The 14,580-nt window shown below is 45.5% G+C and overlaps 1 protein-coding gene across 2 annotated transcripts in view; it reads right to left on the bottom strand.

Moving 5' to 3' along the window:
- LRP8 (LDL receptor related protein 8) overlaps positions 1-14,580 on the bottom strand; it is a 262,396-nt gene that overhangs the window by 66,105 nt on the left and 181,711 nt on the right. For both annotated transcript variants that reach the window (XM_034778505.1, XM_034778506.1), the window contains exon 4: positions 8,454-8,582. In XM_034778505.1, coding sequence (XP_034634396.1) covers positions 8,454-8,582 — 129 coding nt within the window. The remainder of the gene's footprint in view (positions 1-8,453; positions 8,583-14,580) is intronic.

The raw sequence follows: 14,580 nt of genomic DNA, 5'->3' as shown, positions 1-14,580 counted from the left end.
AGGGCAGATGGCTGGGGGTGTGTGGAGGTGCAGGGCAGAAGGCTGGGTGTGGGCGGGAGGTCAGGGCAGAGGGCTGGGGGGGGTGTGGAGGTGCAGGGCAGAAGGCTGGGTGTTGGGGGGAGGTCAGGGCAGAGGGCTGGGGGTGTGTGGGGGTGCAGGGCAGAAGGCTGAGTGTGTGTGTGGGGGTGCAGGGCAGAAGGCTGGGGTGCTCGGCTCGTGGGGGTGCTCCCAGCCCCCTGCCCTGAGCGGCTCATGGCAGGGGGCTGGAAGGGATATGCCCTGTTCCACCCCCTTCCCTCAGGCCTGTCCCTACCTCTCTCTGCCTCCTCTACAGAGCAGGGAGCACGCTGCCGCTCGGCTCTGCTCCGCTCCCCTTCCCCCTCGCAAGGGCCATCGCCGGCAGGGGCAGGGAGAGGGAGAGGGAGGGGCCGGAAAGCACCACGCTGGGGGAAGAAGCGGGGGAGGGGGGAAGCTTGGCTGCCGCAGGACCAAGCTTCTGCCTCCTGCCCCTGCAGGGGAGAGCGGTGGGCAGGGGGGCTGAGTGGGGCGGGGGGCCAAGCCAAACTTGCCTCCTCCCCCGCTTCTTCTGCCAGCGTGGCGCTTTCCGGCCCCTCTGCCTCCTCTCACTGGGCAGGCAGCGTGCTACTCAGAATCGGCTCGCGTGCCGTGTTTGGCACGCGTGCCGTAGGTTGCCGACCCCTGGGCTAAAGGAAGACCAAGTCAGGTCTATATTAACACTAGAGGGGAAGTTCTCAGCACAGTGAGCACAGGGATTTGGCACTTACAGGATCCATATGGCCAAATCCCCGCAGGCTGCACTGAAAACATCCCCTTCAGCTGGGAAACCAGGTTATGGAGGGGGGCTCCAGGATGCTGCTTGTGCCTGGGGGAGTCATCCTGGGGCACCACTACTTCAGCTCAGGGGATTGGGGTCGGAGGGGTGGGGGGCGGCCAGGACTGCCGTTGCATCTGGGAGGGGTGGGGAGACTGCCCCAGCAGCAGCTGGTGTGGCTGGCTCCGGGGCCACCTGAGCTGCTCAAGCAGGCTGGGGTCAGCTGCACCAGCCGCTGCAGAAATCATGCAGAAATCCATTACTTCCACAACAGACTTGCAGCCTTACTTACGGCTACGTATACATCCTGTTAGCTCTTTTACTTTATTATATTAGAGTTTGAGGAATGAAAGAGGGAAAAGGTCAGAAATAGAAGGCTGACAGAGAGGTTAGGGTCTGATCCAACACTCAATGAAGTCAATGGGAATCTTTCCATTGACTTAAATGGGAGCAAGATCAAACCCTAGAGAAAGGACTTCGAGGAGAAAAGTGAAGTGAGCAGGCGAACGGGGTGAAAGAGGAATTTCCAAGACAGGGGGAGCATGCATGGACCAATGGATACTACTTTTAAATTCTCCAGCTCCGAGTGCATGGTGCACACACATAACCCATAGGGGAATACTACAGGGACCATCACTCAAAGAAGAACAAACAGTTCTCTACTGGTGTACATGGGCACAACTTGATTGACCTCAAGGGAGTTTTGTCCATTTGCACTTACAGAGGATTTGGCCAGGAGTCACTTGTGGGATCAGTAGGCCAGGGGCACAAGGATGTGAGCTGACCTGACAGAGAGAAGAGCAGTGCATCAGAGGCAAGTCGTGACCAGACGTCAGCAGGGCTGGACTTGCAGGGCCTTGAGGGTTTGAATTACTCAGTGAGTGACCCTCAGATTAAAAGAGCACTATAGAAATATACAGTGTTGTTACTGCCACTTAGTCACAGCATTTACATGGGTTTTATACAACACTGAAAAGGCAAATACAGGAGTCCCTTTTGGGGCAAAAACCTGTATGTCAGATGAGGGAAGGGGAAGAAGAGGGATACACACGGAGAAAAATAGGGGGAGAGAATGTTCCAGCCCACCCTGCCATTGCATGTGCTGGGACAGGGGGAGACCTCCCTCAATTTCATCTCTTCGTTTTTAGTTTTAGTAAAAGACATTTTCAGTTTAAACAACCCAAGACTGTTCATGTAAGAGATTCCTGTGAGAGTCCCTGGTCCTTTCCATGTCTGTCTGATAAAAATGTTCCCCTAAACAACTAATCAAAGGGATCAATGAGAGAGGATGTATCCATTAAGTGCACAGATTCCCCTGGACCACAGATCGGTGTGTCTTGGAAGTACAGTTAAATTACTGGAAAATATCCTGTTACAATAGTAATGACTGCACTGGCAGAACCGGACAGATTGTGGCTGGTCCACAGAGGAAGGAACACAGTAACAAGGGGCCTTCCTGCCCCTTTGCAACCCTGCACACGTGTTGGTCACAATTTCAGTCCTGAGTATAACGACAGGCCCCAGCTCAGGCTGCTGGTGAATCTAGAGACTCAAAAGGGGAGGGGAGAGGTCTTTGAGCCAGCCAGCAGAGCTGAGTCAATATGGGTGGTAGTGGCGTAGGGAGAGGTGCACCCTATACCTTATAAAGGGTGGCAGAGATCCCATTCAAAAGTTAGTCCGAATTCCTCTTAGGGTTCCTGCATGTTCTTTTTTTCATAGAACCCCATTCCATTATTGGCTTTAGCTTAAAAGCGGCATCAAAGAGGGGCTTACAAAGTGCTGGTCAGTAATATAAGCCAGCCATGGATGTAAGATCCCCAGTGCTACTGGTTAAAGTCTGCACTGATCCTAACTTGAGGCTTTAATTACAGTACTTTGGAGAGAAAAGAATTTCTCTGTGCTTCGTTCTCAATAAAGGCTATTGGCTATCTTAGGTGGTTCCCTGCTCATCTCCTGAGCTTGGTGTGGGAAAGTGCGTTTATGAAGGTGCAGTTTGCAATTTCAAAAATTGTGAACCCAGAATTAACTGTGGGTTTAAATTCTACCACTTAGACTGCTACACTCATGATCTGCACCTACACTCAGGTACTTAGCCACCTCAGCGCTGCGATTTATACCCACAATTAATTCCAGGCGCAGCGGCAGTCTTTGTTGGCACAAATCTGGACCCATAACCATCAAGATTATTCCACAGGCTGACAGATCTCACCATTACAAAGTTGTTTTATTAACAACAGATCTCACCAATAAGCTTGTTATTGCTCATTTTGTATAGGTCTTCCAAGGAGAGCTACAGGAGGGAGGTGGATTCCTCACGGGAGTGACTATCTCTCCGTCCCTTGCAGCAATTCGTGCCTAACAGACCCACACAAGCAGTCTTGCCTAGCTGTGGAAGCAGTTTTTATTTTAGTAGGTTAATCCAGCTCCGACTGGGATTAGCAGTGGTCCATACAGTTAACCCTAGGTGTAGACAGTTCAGGAAGAATAGCCCGGCTGATGCTTCTGACCAGGAATATTACACTCAGGATTCATATTTCATGTCAATGCACGTCCCCTGGCCTGCCTATATGCACAACCATTTGTTTGTAGGATATGATGCCTGTTCACAAGTTGGACAGGGCAGGGTGATCAGGAGACAGATTTTTTGACGGTCTTGACTCAGAATAATTTACTCATCATTCACATATTGTGCCAATACATATGCTCCAGCCTACTTGCATTCATGGCCAGATGTGTGGAGAGCGTGCTGCCTGCTAACAAGGGGGTCAGAAACTTGGCCCAAAGCAGAGGTTACAAGCAATTTACATGGGCAGCCTGCATGACCCTACCAGTGGCATCTTTCTCCCTACAGCAGGGCTCTCCTGTGTGCTAGTTTTATTGACATTTACTTCTGATCACACTTGATGACAGTTAAGAAGAACTGATGGGCTGCCAGAGCCTGTGTTTGACCCCTACTGGGTGTGGATAGCATGGCCCTCACTACAAGTTTCCCACAGACCTATGTTACATACATTTGGCAAAACCCTATAAGACCACTCAGCATAGTATTGTTTGCAGCAGGGCAGTCCGCTGGTAGACATCACCACCACCTCTGTGTTTTGTGAGAAATGCCCATAAGTCAGGTCAGCCCTAACTCGAGGAGAGAGTTCATGGCTCTGAATCCTGAGTGGAAGGAAAGAGGGGCAGGGAGAAAGAGATTAATGAGTCTGCTCTATAGCGATAGCTAAGAGCCATATGGCTTTTAGCTCATGCAGTAGAAGCTCATGCACTAAGCTCCAGAGGTTCCAGGTTCAATCCCGCCCTCCAGCAAGTAGGATCTGTTGGTGTTACAGAAGCACCTCCCATTAGGTGCCTAACTACCTTTGTTGGGTGGGGCTTAGCGCCTCTTCCCCCCCAGCATCTCCTATTGCTTGCTTAGGTGGTTCCCTGGTCACCTTGCTGGCTTTTGTGAATCCCATTCTCAGGAGCCTAACTTCCCATGCATTACATACAGAGCCTGGGTACCTAACTCAGGGCTGTGGATTCCACTGGGTGGCAGGGCACCCAAACATTAGGCATTGCCGGGCTGAGTTTAAGTTTCCTTTTGTGGATCGAGCCCAGGGATCGGCAACCTTTGGCACGCGGCCCATCAGGGAAAGCCCTTGGTAGGACGGGATGGTTTGTTTACCTGCAGCGTCCACAGGTTCGGCTGATCGTGGTTCCCCCTGGCCGCGGTTCGACATCCCTGGCCAATGGGGGCTGCAGGAAGAGGTGGCCCAGCCCGTGCCGCTTCCTGCAGCCCCCATTGGCCTGGAACAGCAAACCGCGGCCAGTGGGAATCACGATCGGACGAACCTGTAGACGCTGCAAGTAAACAAACCGGCCAGGCCCGTCAGGGGCTTACCCTGAGGGGCTGCGAGCCAAAGGTTGCCGATCACTGATCTAGCCCTAAAAGGCTTACATCTTGCCAACAGTTCTGTAATAGTCTTTTACGCATGACTAAAGGCGAAAGAGGAGTATGTAACGTATCGGTTTGTTCTCCAGTTATGTGACATAATAATGCCCTGAGGCTGTGTCCATGAGCTGACTGTAGAACAAGCATCTAAAAATCTCTGCTAAAAAACCTGTAATTTTTATGAACCAGAGCCTGTGATTTGTTGCCATATTATTTGTTGTTGCCACTGAGTTCTGGACTTCACTCTTCTCTTTGAGCCTGCTCAGCTGAGCCTCACCAATGCCTATATTGACATGTGGGGAGGGATGACTTCTTGCTATCTGTGCCTCTCAAATACCATTTCCTTGGTCCTCTCTCCCCTGCTCTTTCCTACTCTTTGTTCTACTCACTCTGACGTTCTGCCTTAAATTACCCAGAGAGCTTGTTGGGACAGGGATTGTCCTTCAACTCTGCATTTGTACAGCCCTAGCACTATGTCTGTCTGGAGTTACGCCTGATCCTGCCTTGGGCCTCTAGCTGCCACTGTAATGCTACCAGCACTGCACAGTAATATAATAGCAGAAGTAGAGGCCGAAATGACATTCGTAACCTCCACATTCAGCATAAGATCTTCTGAAGGATGATAATAGTAAAAGCCAATTATTCCATTCAATAAATGGGAATGGCCCTAGTTTAAATGTGTCCAAAGGGTCACATTAGCTCAGAATAAGAATGCTATTAATATGAATTTAGAAACAGCTAAGAGTTTGGACATTTCAGTTGCTATCCCCAGTCATCTTCAGCTTGTTTATGGCCCGGGCAAGCTCTCAACCTGGAAATTACACCGCACACAAGGAAACTTCCCATCCAAACATTTATACAGAGAACTATGTTATATTTTTATTTCGACATGTTTTCTGGCTCGGTGAAAGGAGCAGCCTTTGGTATGACAGGGAGCTCTGCTTTGAGAGGCTGCGGTTGACAGTTGTGGATGAAGCTTCATTTAAACAACAACAACAACAAAATCAGCATAGAAAAGAGATTTTGACTTAGAAATAAACTTTTAAAACTCAGGATGAAGCGTACTGAAGAGAAAAGGGATAAAGAAAGATTCTAAATAGAGAAGAAACAGGAATGTTAACAGAGTATCAGTAGACAAGCTTAGTGCGGTTTATCAGATTTGGATAAAAGAGAAGATTGCTGTCAATCCCCCACAAGTACTCAGAGTTTAGTAGCAAAGACAACATATTTGTCCTCCTCCATGAGAAAAAAAATCCTTAATTTGATAAACAACCACATCTAAAGTGCCTTCTTTACAGCACTTCAGTACTTTCCACTCTGTCTGCTTTTTTAAAGAGTGACTTTAATTCATGTGAAAAGTGCTGGATTGACAGGCCTGGAGATTGAAAGCCTTTTATTTATTTTAATGCACAGGAAAGGTAAAACAGTCGAAATCCTTTCCTACCAGTGTGACTTAGCTGAGTCCTAGATTGAGAGAGCAGCTCATTCTACATTTCTGTTCAGTCCTTGACCTCTCTGCTGTGGCTGCCAATTGGCATCCATAACACTGGGGGCTATTTTGTGGTATGGACACCTGACCAAAAAGAACTGGCCAAAAGCCACTAATTTGGTTCACACCAGCTACTTAATAGCTTCAGAAGATGATAAAATTTGTCCTCCAAGTAATTTCCATGTTACAAGCTGGAGATAACAAAGGATACATCAACTGAAATGCCCAGAAAGGAAATTCTCAGCGGTTTCTAAATCCATATTAATAGCATAATTATCCTGAAATAAAGTGATACTTAGAATACAGTTTACTACCTTTTTAGGGGTTACTTCTGAGCATTGAAAAAATGAAATTAAATGCAAGCAATTTAAAACAGCTTTCTATTAAAAATGGACTCAATACTGCAATCCTTGTTTGTGTAAGTAGTGCAACTAAAATGAGGGTTGCAGGTTTTAGTCCTAAAATTGTTTTAAGATCATTAATTCAGCACTCTATCTGTGTAGAAGGCCAGCATCCTCCTGACATCCAGGGTATGTAGCCTGCGCTCCTCATCTGATGTATGAGGCTTTGGAAAGAAGACGGGTAAGTATATGTCCTGGCCAGTATGAAACTGGAAAACAATCTTGGGCAGAAATGCTGGGTGTGGCTGCAACTGGACCTTATCCTTGTAGAAGATCGCATAGGCTTTGAAGTAAGTGCCCTGATCTTGGACACTCTGCAGGCCAACATTATCACGACCAGGAATGAAACCTTCCAGGAGAGAGCAGGAAGCTAGAGGCTCAAAGGGAGGCCCCATGAGCCTCGACAGCACGAGATTCAGGTCCCAGGGAGGGATCCTGGACGTGTGGGTAGACCTTTCAAAAACTGTGCTGTCATGTCATGAGTGAAGATCGACCTGCCATGGAATGGAGGATGGAAAGCCAAGATAATGGCCAGGTGAACTGTGATTGATGATAGGGACACCACCTGGAACTGCAAACTGGCTGTTGAATAATTTTTTCTTCCAAACAGATCTAACCCTTTGGCCTCTTTATTTTTGGGGGTTGAACTGGTATACCCCTGCTTGTCTTTTTTATTGGCCGCAGAGACCACCAGTGAGCCGGAGGGTGGGTATAGAGGTATTCAAATCCCTTGGCCGGGACAAATACACTCAACAGTTCATAGAATTATCAGCAAGCATTAAATACTGCATTCCCATTCCCACATGTGTAATTCATGGCTAAAGAAAACTCCGTTGGGTAAATTTTTATGATATTTCCCACTTACTGTGTTGACTTTTTTTGTTTTTAATCATGAAAGAATAAATGTTTGATCTAGGGAAAAATTACTGTCCATAACATCAAAATTAGGGGACATATTTCACTCATAGTACAAAAAAGCTTTTCCCAAAGACCAAAAAACGTGACAACAGACATGGAGAGGCACCAGTGGAAAAAACAAAGAAAGAGATAGCGTCCTTAAGGGTGTAGTTACCCAGAATTATCAGCGGTTCCATCTTGGATTCCATATCATTGACTTAAAAAAATAAACGCATGAAGTGTCTGAGAAATGAGCTATGTCATATTGGAAGATTAGAACTGACAGTCCTGGAGAAAAAAGTGAACTTCAAAGAGAAATCTAGCTGAAGAAAGGGAGATCATTTGGGCCACACACAAAAAAGTCAAGTGTTAATAGCCTTACCAATGTGGCTGTGTGATCGTGTCAGAATTGCTAAATTGACCAAAGGTGGGCATAGCCAGTACCTGGATGGCAGCCCTCAAATAAAACAGAGACTCTGCAAGAAGTGATGTTGGTGATTTAGGAGGAAGCACTCTTTTGCCCCTGAATCAGCAATACATCCTGATCCAGTATGGGGCCTGAGGCAGTATGCTGTCTTTAGGAAGACACATAAAACCAAGGTCTGTTGCCCATTTACGCCCCTACAGCACTTTTTGCACAAGTGTGCATGCTAACCAGTATATCTTAACCAAATTCTAGCTGTGTTCTGTAACTGCATTCTACTAGAGTGACAAAATCTACTCTACTTTCCTCAAGTAGCTCCAACTCTTCCTAAATCGGCTGAATAGCATTGTCAATATAGAGTGACTGTGGAGTTTGTTGGTGAGGAAAGTCATCCATTCATATGCAATCTATGAATCACTTTAGGAGCCTCTTGGAAGAAAGCGGCTATATAGATATTAGGTATTATTATAACTCACCAGTAGTGCAACCAGCCTCGTCAAGTCCACTTTCACAGTCTTTCTCCCCATCACATCTCCAGGATGATGGGATACATTTGTTGCTTGAATCTCCACAGCTAATTTTTTCAGCTGGGCACACTTGTTCGGCTAAAAAAAAAAAAAAAAAAAATACAAGGAAAATAAATGTAAATATGAAAACAGCAGTAGACATTAAAGAGATATTGGTTTTAGTCAATTTAATGTGGCCAAATTCTGAAACTGATATCCAGGTAAAATTCCTATAGTAAGTGGCAGAGACCATTGATATCAATGGGGATTGGGCATGTTTAGAATACCAAAAGTCAAATGCAGATACATCACAATAAAAGAGCTTCAGAACTGATTTTTATTTAAATATTCAGCAAATAATTTATGACACATTTTTTATTATTAATTGATCTACTAGTAGCTAATGTGGTGGGTTTTTTTTTGTTTTGTTTTGTTTTGGTTGGTTGGTTTTTTTTGTTTTGGCTGCAATTTCCTTTGTACAGCAATTTCTGAATTTCATGAAGCAAGAGAGATTTCCCCTATAAGACAAGGGAGATAAGTAGACAGGCTAATCACAAACTCATAGATTTTGCACACATACAACTACAGTTGGCTAAAAATTAGAAAAAACCACAATGAAAGGCACCAGGCCACAAACAAGCTTAGGGGATGGAGAGACTTGCAGAAATAGAATCTCTGGTATATAAAAGAAAATGCACCGATGCACTGTGGTCTTCGTTCTTCTCTCACTTACATTAGTTTTACACTGCTAAAACTCCCTTAGCTCCATTGGAGTTATTTCCGATTTATACCAGTACATGTAAGGTGAGACTCAAAAAAACGGTCACTCACCTCTCGTAACTGTTGTTCTTTGAGATGTGTTGCTCATGTCCATTCCAATTAGGTGTGCGTGCGCCGTGGGCACAGTTGTCGGAAAGTTTTTCCCCTAGCAGCACCCACTGGGTCGGCTGTAGAGCCCCCTGGAGTGGTGCCTTCATGGCGCTCAATATATGACCCCGCCTACCTGGCGCCTCAGTTCTTTCTTGTTGGTTACTCCAACAGTGGAGAAGGCGGGCGGGTTTGGAATGGATATGAGCAACACATCTCGAAGAACAACAGTTATGAGAGATGAGTAACTGTTTTTTCTTCTTTGAATGATTGCTCATATTGATTCCAATTAGGTGACTCCCAAGCCTTACCTAGGCGGAGGGGTTGGAGTTAAGGAAATGCTGATTGCAGCACTGCTCTGTCGAAAGATGCATCATCTCTTGCGTGCCAGACGATGGCGTAGTGAGAGGTGAAGGTATGTACCGAGGACCAAGTTGCTGCCCTGCAGATTTCTTGGATCGGGACCTGGGCCAAGAACACTGCTGACGAGGCTGGGCCCTCATGGGGTGTGCTGTAAGAGCTGGGGCCGGTACTTTGGCCAGCTCATAGCCCGTGCGGATGCAGGACGTGATCCAGGAGGATATTCTTTGAGATGAGACCATGAGCCCTTTCATCCGGTCTGCCACCGCTATGAACAATTGGGTTGACTTCCTGAATGGCTTAGTGCGCTCAATGTAGAAAGCTAGTGCTCGCCAAACATTGAGAGAGTGCAGCCTCTACTCCCGGCTACTGGCATGAGGCTTAGGGTAAAAGATAGGCAGGAAAACGTCCTGACTGGTGTGGAAGTACAACACCACCTTCGGGAGAAAGGCTGGGTGAAGCCTGAGTTGCACCTTAACCCTGTGGAAAACCATGTATGGTGGGTCAGAGGTGAAGGCCTTTAGCTCCGACACTCTCCTCGCAGAAGTAATGGTGACCAGGAAGGCTACCTTCCATGACAGATATAGGAGGGAGCAAGTTGCCAGTGGTTTGAATGGGGGCCCCATGAGCCTGGAGAGTACCAAGTTAAGGTCCCATGCGGGGACAAGGCTGTCTGATCTGGGGATGTAGGTGGTACAGACCCTTGAGGAAGCAACCACCCATACGGTTGGCAAAGACGGATCAACAGGAGGCTCCTGGGTGGAAGGCCGAGATAGCAGCGAGGTGTATGCTTATGGAGGATGCCACCAGGCCTTGTTGTTCCAGGTGTAGGAGGTACTCCAAGATGAGGGGTACCAGTGCCTGGAGAGGGGGTGTACAACGCTGGTCACACCAACAAGAGAATCTCTTCCACTTTGCCAGATACGTGGCTCTAGTGGAGGGCTTCCTGCTGCCGAGGTGGACCTCTCTTACTTGCCTCTAAGAGCTGCTCCTTCCTTGCTTCCGGTGCTGCTTCTGTTCCGGGGAGTGGGAGCGGTGCCGGGTCGATCCCACCAGTTTCAGCGCCGGGGAGCTGTGGTGTCGCGGGTCTCTGCCAAAGTCCTTCCGCAGTGCCACTTCCACCACTGTTGCCAGGGCGCTATGCACCGATGAACTCGATGTCAGGTCTTGCCGCGCTGCTGGAGGGGGTGGTCTAAGTGCCGTCTCCATAAGGAGCTGCTTGAGGCGAAAGTCTCGCTTCTTTTTGGTTTGGGGGCGAAACCCTTTACAAATTCTGCACCGATCGGCTTGGTGAGCCTCCCCCAGACACTTTAGACAAGTGCCGTGGGGGTCACCCATCAGCATGGGCTTGCTGCAGGACTTGCAGGGTTTGAACTCTTGGGACTTGGGCATGTAAGCCCTCCCAAGGAAAAGCGGTTGGGATAGAGGAAAAAAACCCCAGCCCAACTGCTAACTACTAACAAGCACAGAGAACAACAAACAAACAAAGCTAGGGAAATGTGGTAGAACTTGCTGAGCAAGATGCTACAGTTTCAACGACCATCACTGGCGGTAAGAAGGAACTGAGGGGATGCCAGGTCGGCAGGGTCATATATTGAGCGCCATGAAGGCGCCACTCCAATGGGCTCCACAGCTGACCCGATGGGTGCTGCTAGGGGAAAAACTTTCCGACGACTGTGCACACAGCGTGCGCACCTAATTGGAATCGATATGAGCAATCACTCGAAGAAGAATCTATATTTAGTGTTAACTAGTCTACACAATCCCATAGCATTTTGTGGTTTAAACCATATAATTAAGTACTCTGGAATGTTCATCCAATTAGACAGTCACTCACTGAGCAGTCCAACTCCTCTTTTAGAAAAAGGTGTTTTCAAATGGATTTCTCCGTTCGTACTAATGCTGGTAAGACTACGTGTGTCTGTGATAGGATGAGGTTTTAATTATAAAGGGAAGAGCCTCAACACAGAAGTGAAATGTGTTTCGCATAACCCTGTGCAAGTACTTACACAAAGAGACAACCAGTTTTCTATATGCTGGCTGGGAGAATGTGGACAGCAGTATCCCTCAACTGATTTCACCACCAACTTTAAGAACCAGGCCTCAGAATCGCCTCTAATAATCCTAGAAGTGTCAACCAACCACCTGGAAGGAAGTCTCAGTAAATCATAAAGGCTAATGGTGAATTTCTTTTCTCTATCTTCTCAGGCCCCTATCTATACAGACCTCTGCTTCTGTGAGCTGTGGGCAACCAATACATCATGCAAAACCAGCACTCGCTTACCGCTGCCAGCCAGCTAATAACATATGTAATTGCTGCTTTGTAACTCCGGGTGAAGACAGCACTGGGGCAGAAGCTAGTTACAATTTCTCACTGCACGTTGTTTAAATTATATTCTTTTCTAGATTATGCAATGGTCACAAAAACACCATATTTAGGTGTTGGTTTTTTTTAAGTATTTGGTTTATTAATAAAACTATCAGCTAAACTTGGGAAGACTAATAAAATATGAATGATTTTCCCCAACAGTATTATTTATTCTGTTAGGAACAAAATATTTGTCAGAGCACTGGTCCATCTAGGCAAGTCCAGTATCCTACCTTTGGCAGCTGTCCACATCTGATACTTCAGAAGAAGACACAGTCTGCCTTTCCCTCTGGCCCCAGTTTCATAATACACCATTAGCCTGATTTTCAGAGCTGCTAAGCACCCAAGTTAGTTCCACTGAAGTCAATGAGACAACACCTCTGAAAATCAAGCCACTAGTCAACTTTGCAATACTGTACATCATTACAGTATCTTCCCATGCATTGCTACTCATGATATTATTAACTCAATGTGTTCTCAGTGTGAGAACCATAAGAACTGCACAGCTGTGCCATGCAGCTCTTTTCCAGTTTGCCTGAACTGTTCAAACAATCCCATTCTAACAGAAAAATGAAAAGCCATTGGGAGCAGTCATTAACAGAGAACATCTTACTGACACAGGTAGGAGCCAGCAGACACTGCTTCAGTTGTCAATTTAGACTGGAAATCTCTTATCCCCTTCAAAACAGAAGTATGAAAACTACAGAAATGATGTTTTCCTTCACTACTAGAAAAACCATAAGTAACTCAAAAAGTGCTGCAATCAGCATGAGGGAACTCAAACAATTTTATTAAGATGATGTTAAAAAAAAAAGTGAACAGAGTTTGAGCATAGAAGTTTCTGGTTATCAGGGAATAACATATTGAGGATGCAAAGTTTGGTTTAAGATCAGGTGGCATAAGGAATACATAATCTGCAATATCCCCGATTTGGGGGTAAATTCTATATTAGAACTTGTCCTAACAGATAAAGAGGAACTGATCACAGAACTAAAAGTTAATGGGAGATTAGGTGCAAGTGATTGGGTCTTGATCACATTTACAATGTGTAAGCAGAATAGTCTAGACTAGTAATATATCTACTTGGTGCTTTAACAGGGCCAATTTTATAAAGCTGACTGTAATTGTTAGGCATCTGGGAGGAAGAATTTAATCAGAAAAATGTGAATAATAATTGGGAATCATTTAAGAACACCTTACTATATCCCCAAAAAGCTACACTCCCACAATTGAGGAAGACAGCTGTGCTGGTTAAAAAAACAGCCTGGTTTAGAGGGGAAGCTATAAAAAATAAAAATAATAATATATAACAAATGGAAGGAAGGGGAACGTGATTGTTCATGAGTATAAATCAGAAGTTAGGAAGTGTAGAAAATTGATAAGGAAAGCCAAGGGACACAAGGAGAACTCTATGACACAATAGAGTTAAGTAGGGGTTTTTTTTTTTTTTTTTTTTTAAATATATTAGAAACAAAAAAATCCCTACCATGGTATTGGTCCATTACTAGATGGAAATAGCAGAATTATCAATAATAATGCAGAAAAGAAAAAAAGTGTTTAATAAATATTTATGTTCTGTACTTGGGGAAAAAGCAGATGATGCAGTCACATCATATGGTGATGATAACGCTCCTTCCATTTCAACTAGTATCTCTGGAGGATGTAAAACAGAAGCTACTAAAGTTAGTCATTTTTAAATCAGCAGGTCCAGAAAAGAGTTTTAAAAGAACTGGCACAGTAGCTTGCTAGACCATTAATATTGATTTTCAATATGTCTTGGAGCACTGGGGAAGTTTCAGAAGACGGAAAGAAAGCTAATATTGTACATTTTGGGGGCACTGAAACTATTCACGAATTTGGATAGAATTCAGCAGTTTCAGCTGAAAAAAAAATCCTTACAAATTGGAAACGTCAAAACATTTTGTTTCAACATTTTCAAAATGAGCCATTTCAACATTTTGTTACAAAATGACATTTTCAAAGACAATCTCTTGTCTGTGTGTCATACAGGAGGAGAAGACCATAAGTGGGGCTTGGGCATGGGGGTGAAGGGAGTGGGAAATATTCCCTAGCACATCTGGTTTTGAGGAAGAGAACATATAATGACAACTGACATTGTAATCACTGATCTGCAGGAAGGTTATGTAGTATTCACAATTTAATTGTGGGCACTACTCTAGCCATCTGTCTACAGCAGCCAAACAGCCTAGGGGAGCAGGAGAAATGGGGAAGGTAGGGACAGGAGAATTCTATTCATGGAGAATACAAGAATGAGGTTAATCATCTCATTGACTGAGAAATTAGAGACATTAACAAAAAGTAAATTAAAGATGAACTTGCAGGATGCAGGGACAGAAGCTGTCACTTGTCACAGTTCATCAACTCTTTGCACTGAGCCAGGCCCCAGTGGCTACTGTGAGTCCAAGTGATCTTTGCACTGAAGCCAAGTACTCAGCACAAAATGAGATATAAAAGAGAGAGAAATTGAAAAAAAAATCAAAG

Source organism: Trachemys scripta, chromosome 8 (genome assembly GCF_013100865.1).
Source record: "Trachemys scripta elegans isolate TJP31775 chromosome 8, CAS_Tse_1.0, whole genome shotgun sequence".
NCBI lineage: Eukaryota > Metazoa > Chordata > Testudines > Emydidae > Trachemys > Trachemys scripta.
The sequence above is the reverse complement of the archived record's forward strand: the minus strand, read 5'-3'. Positions and strand labels throughout refer to the sequence as shown.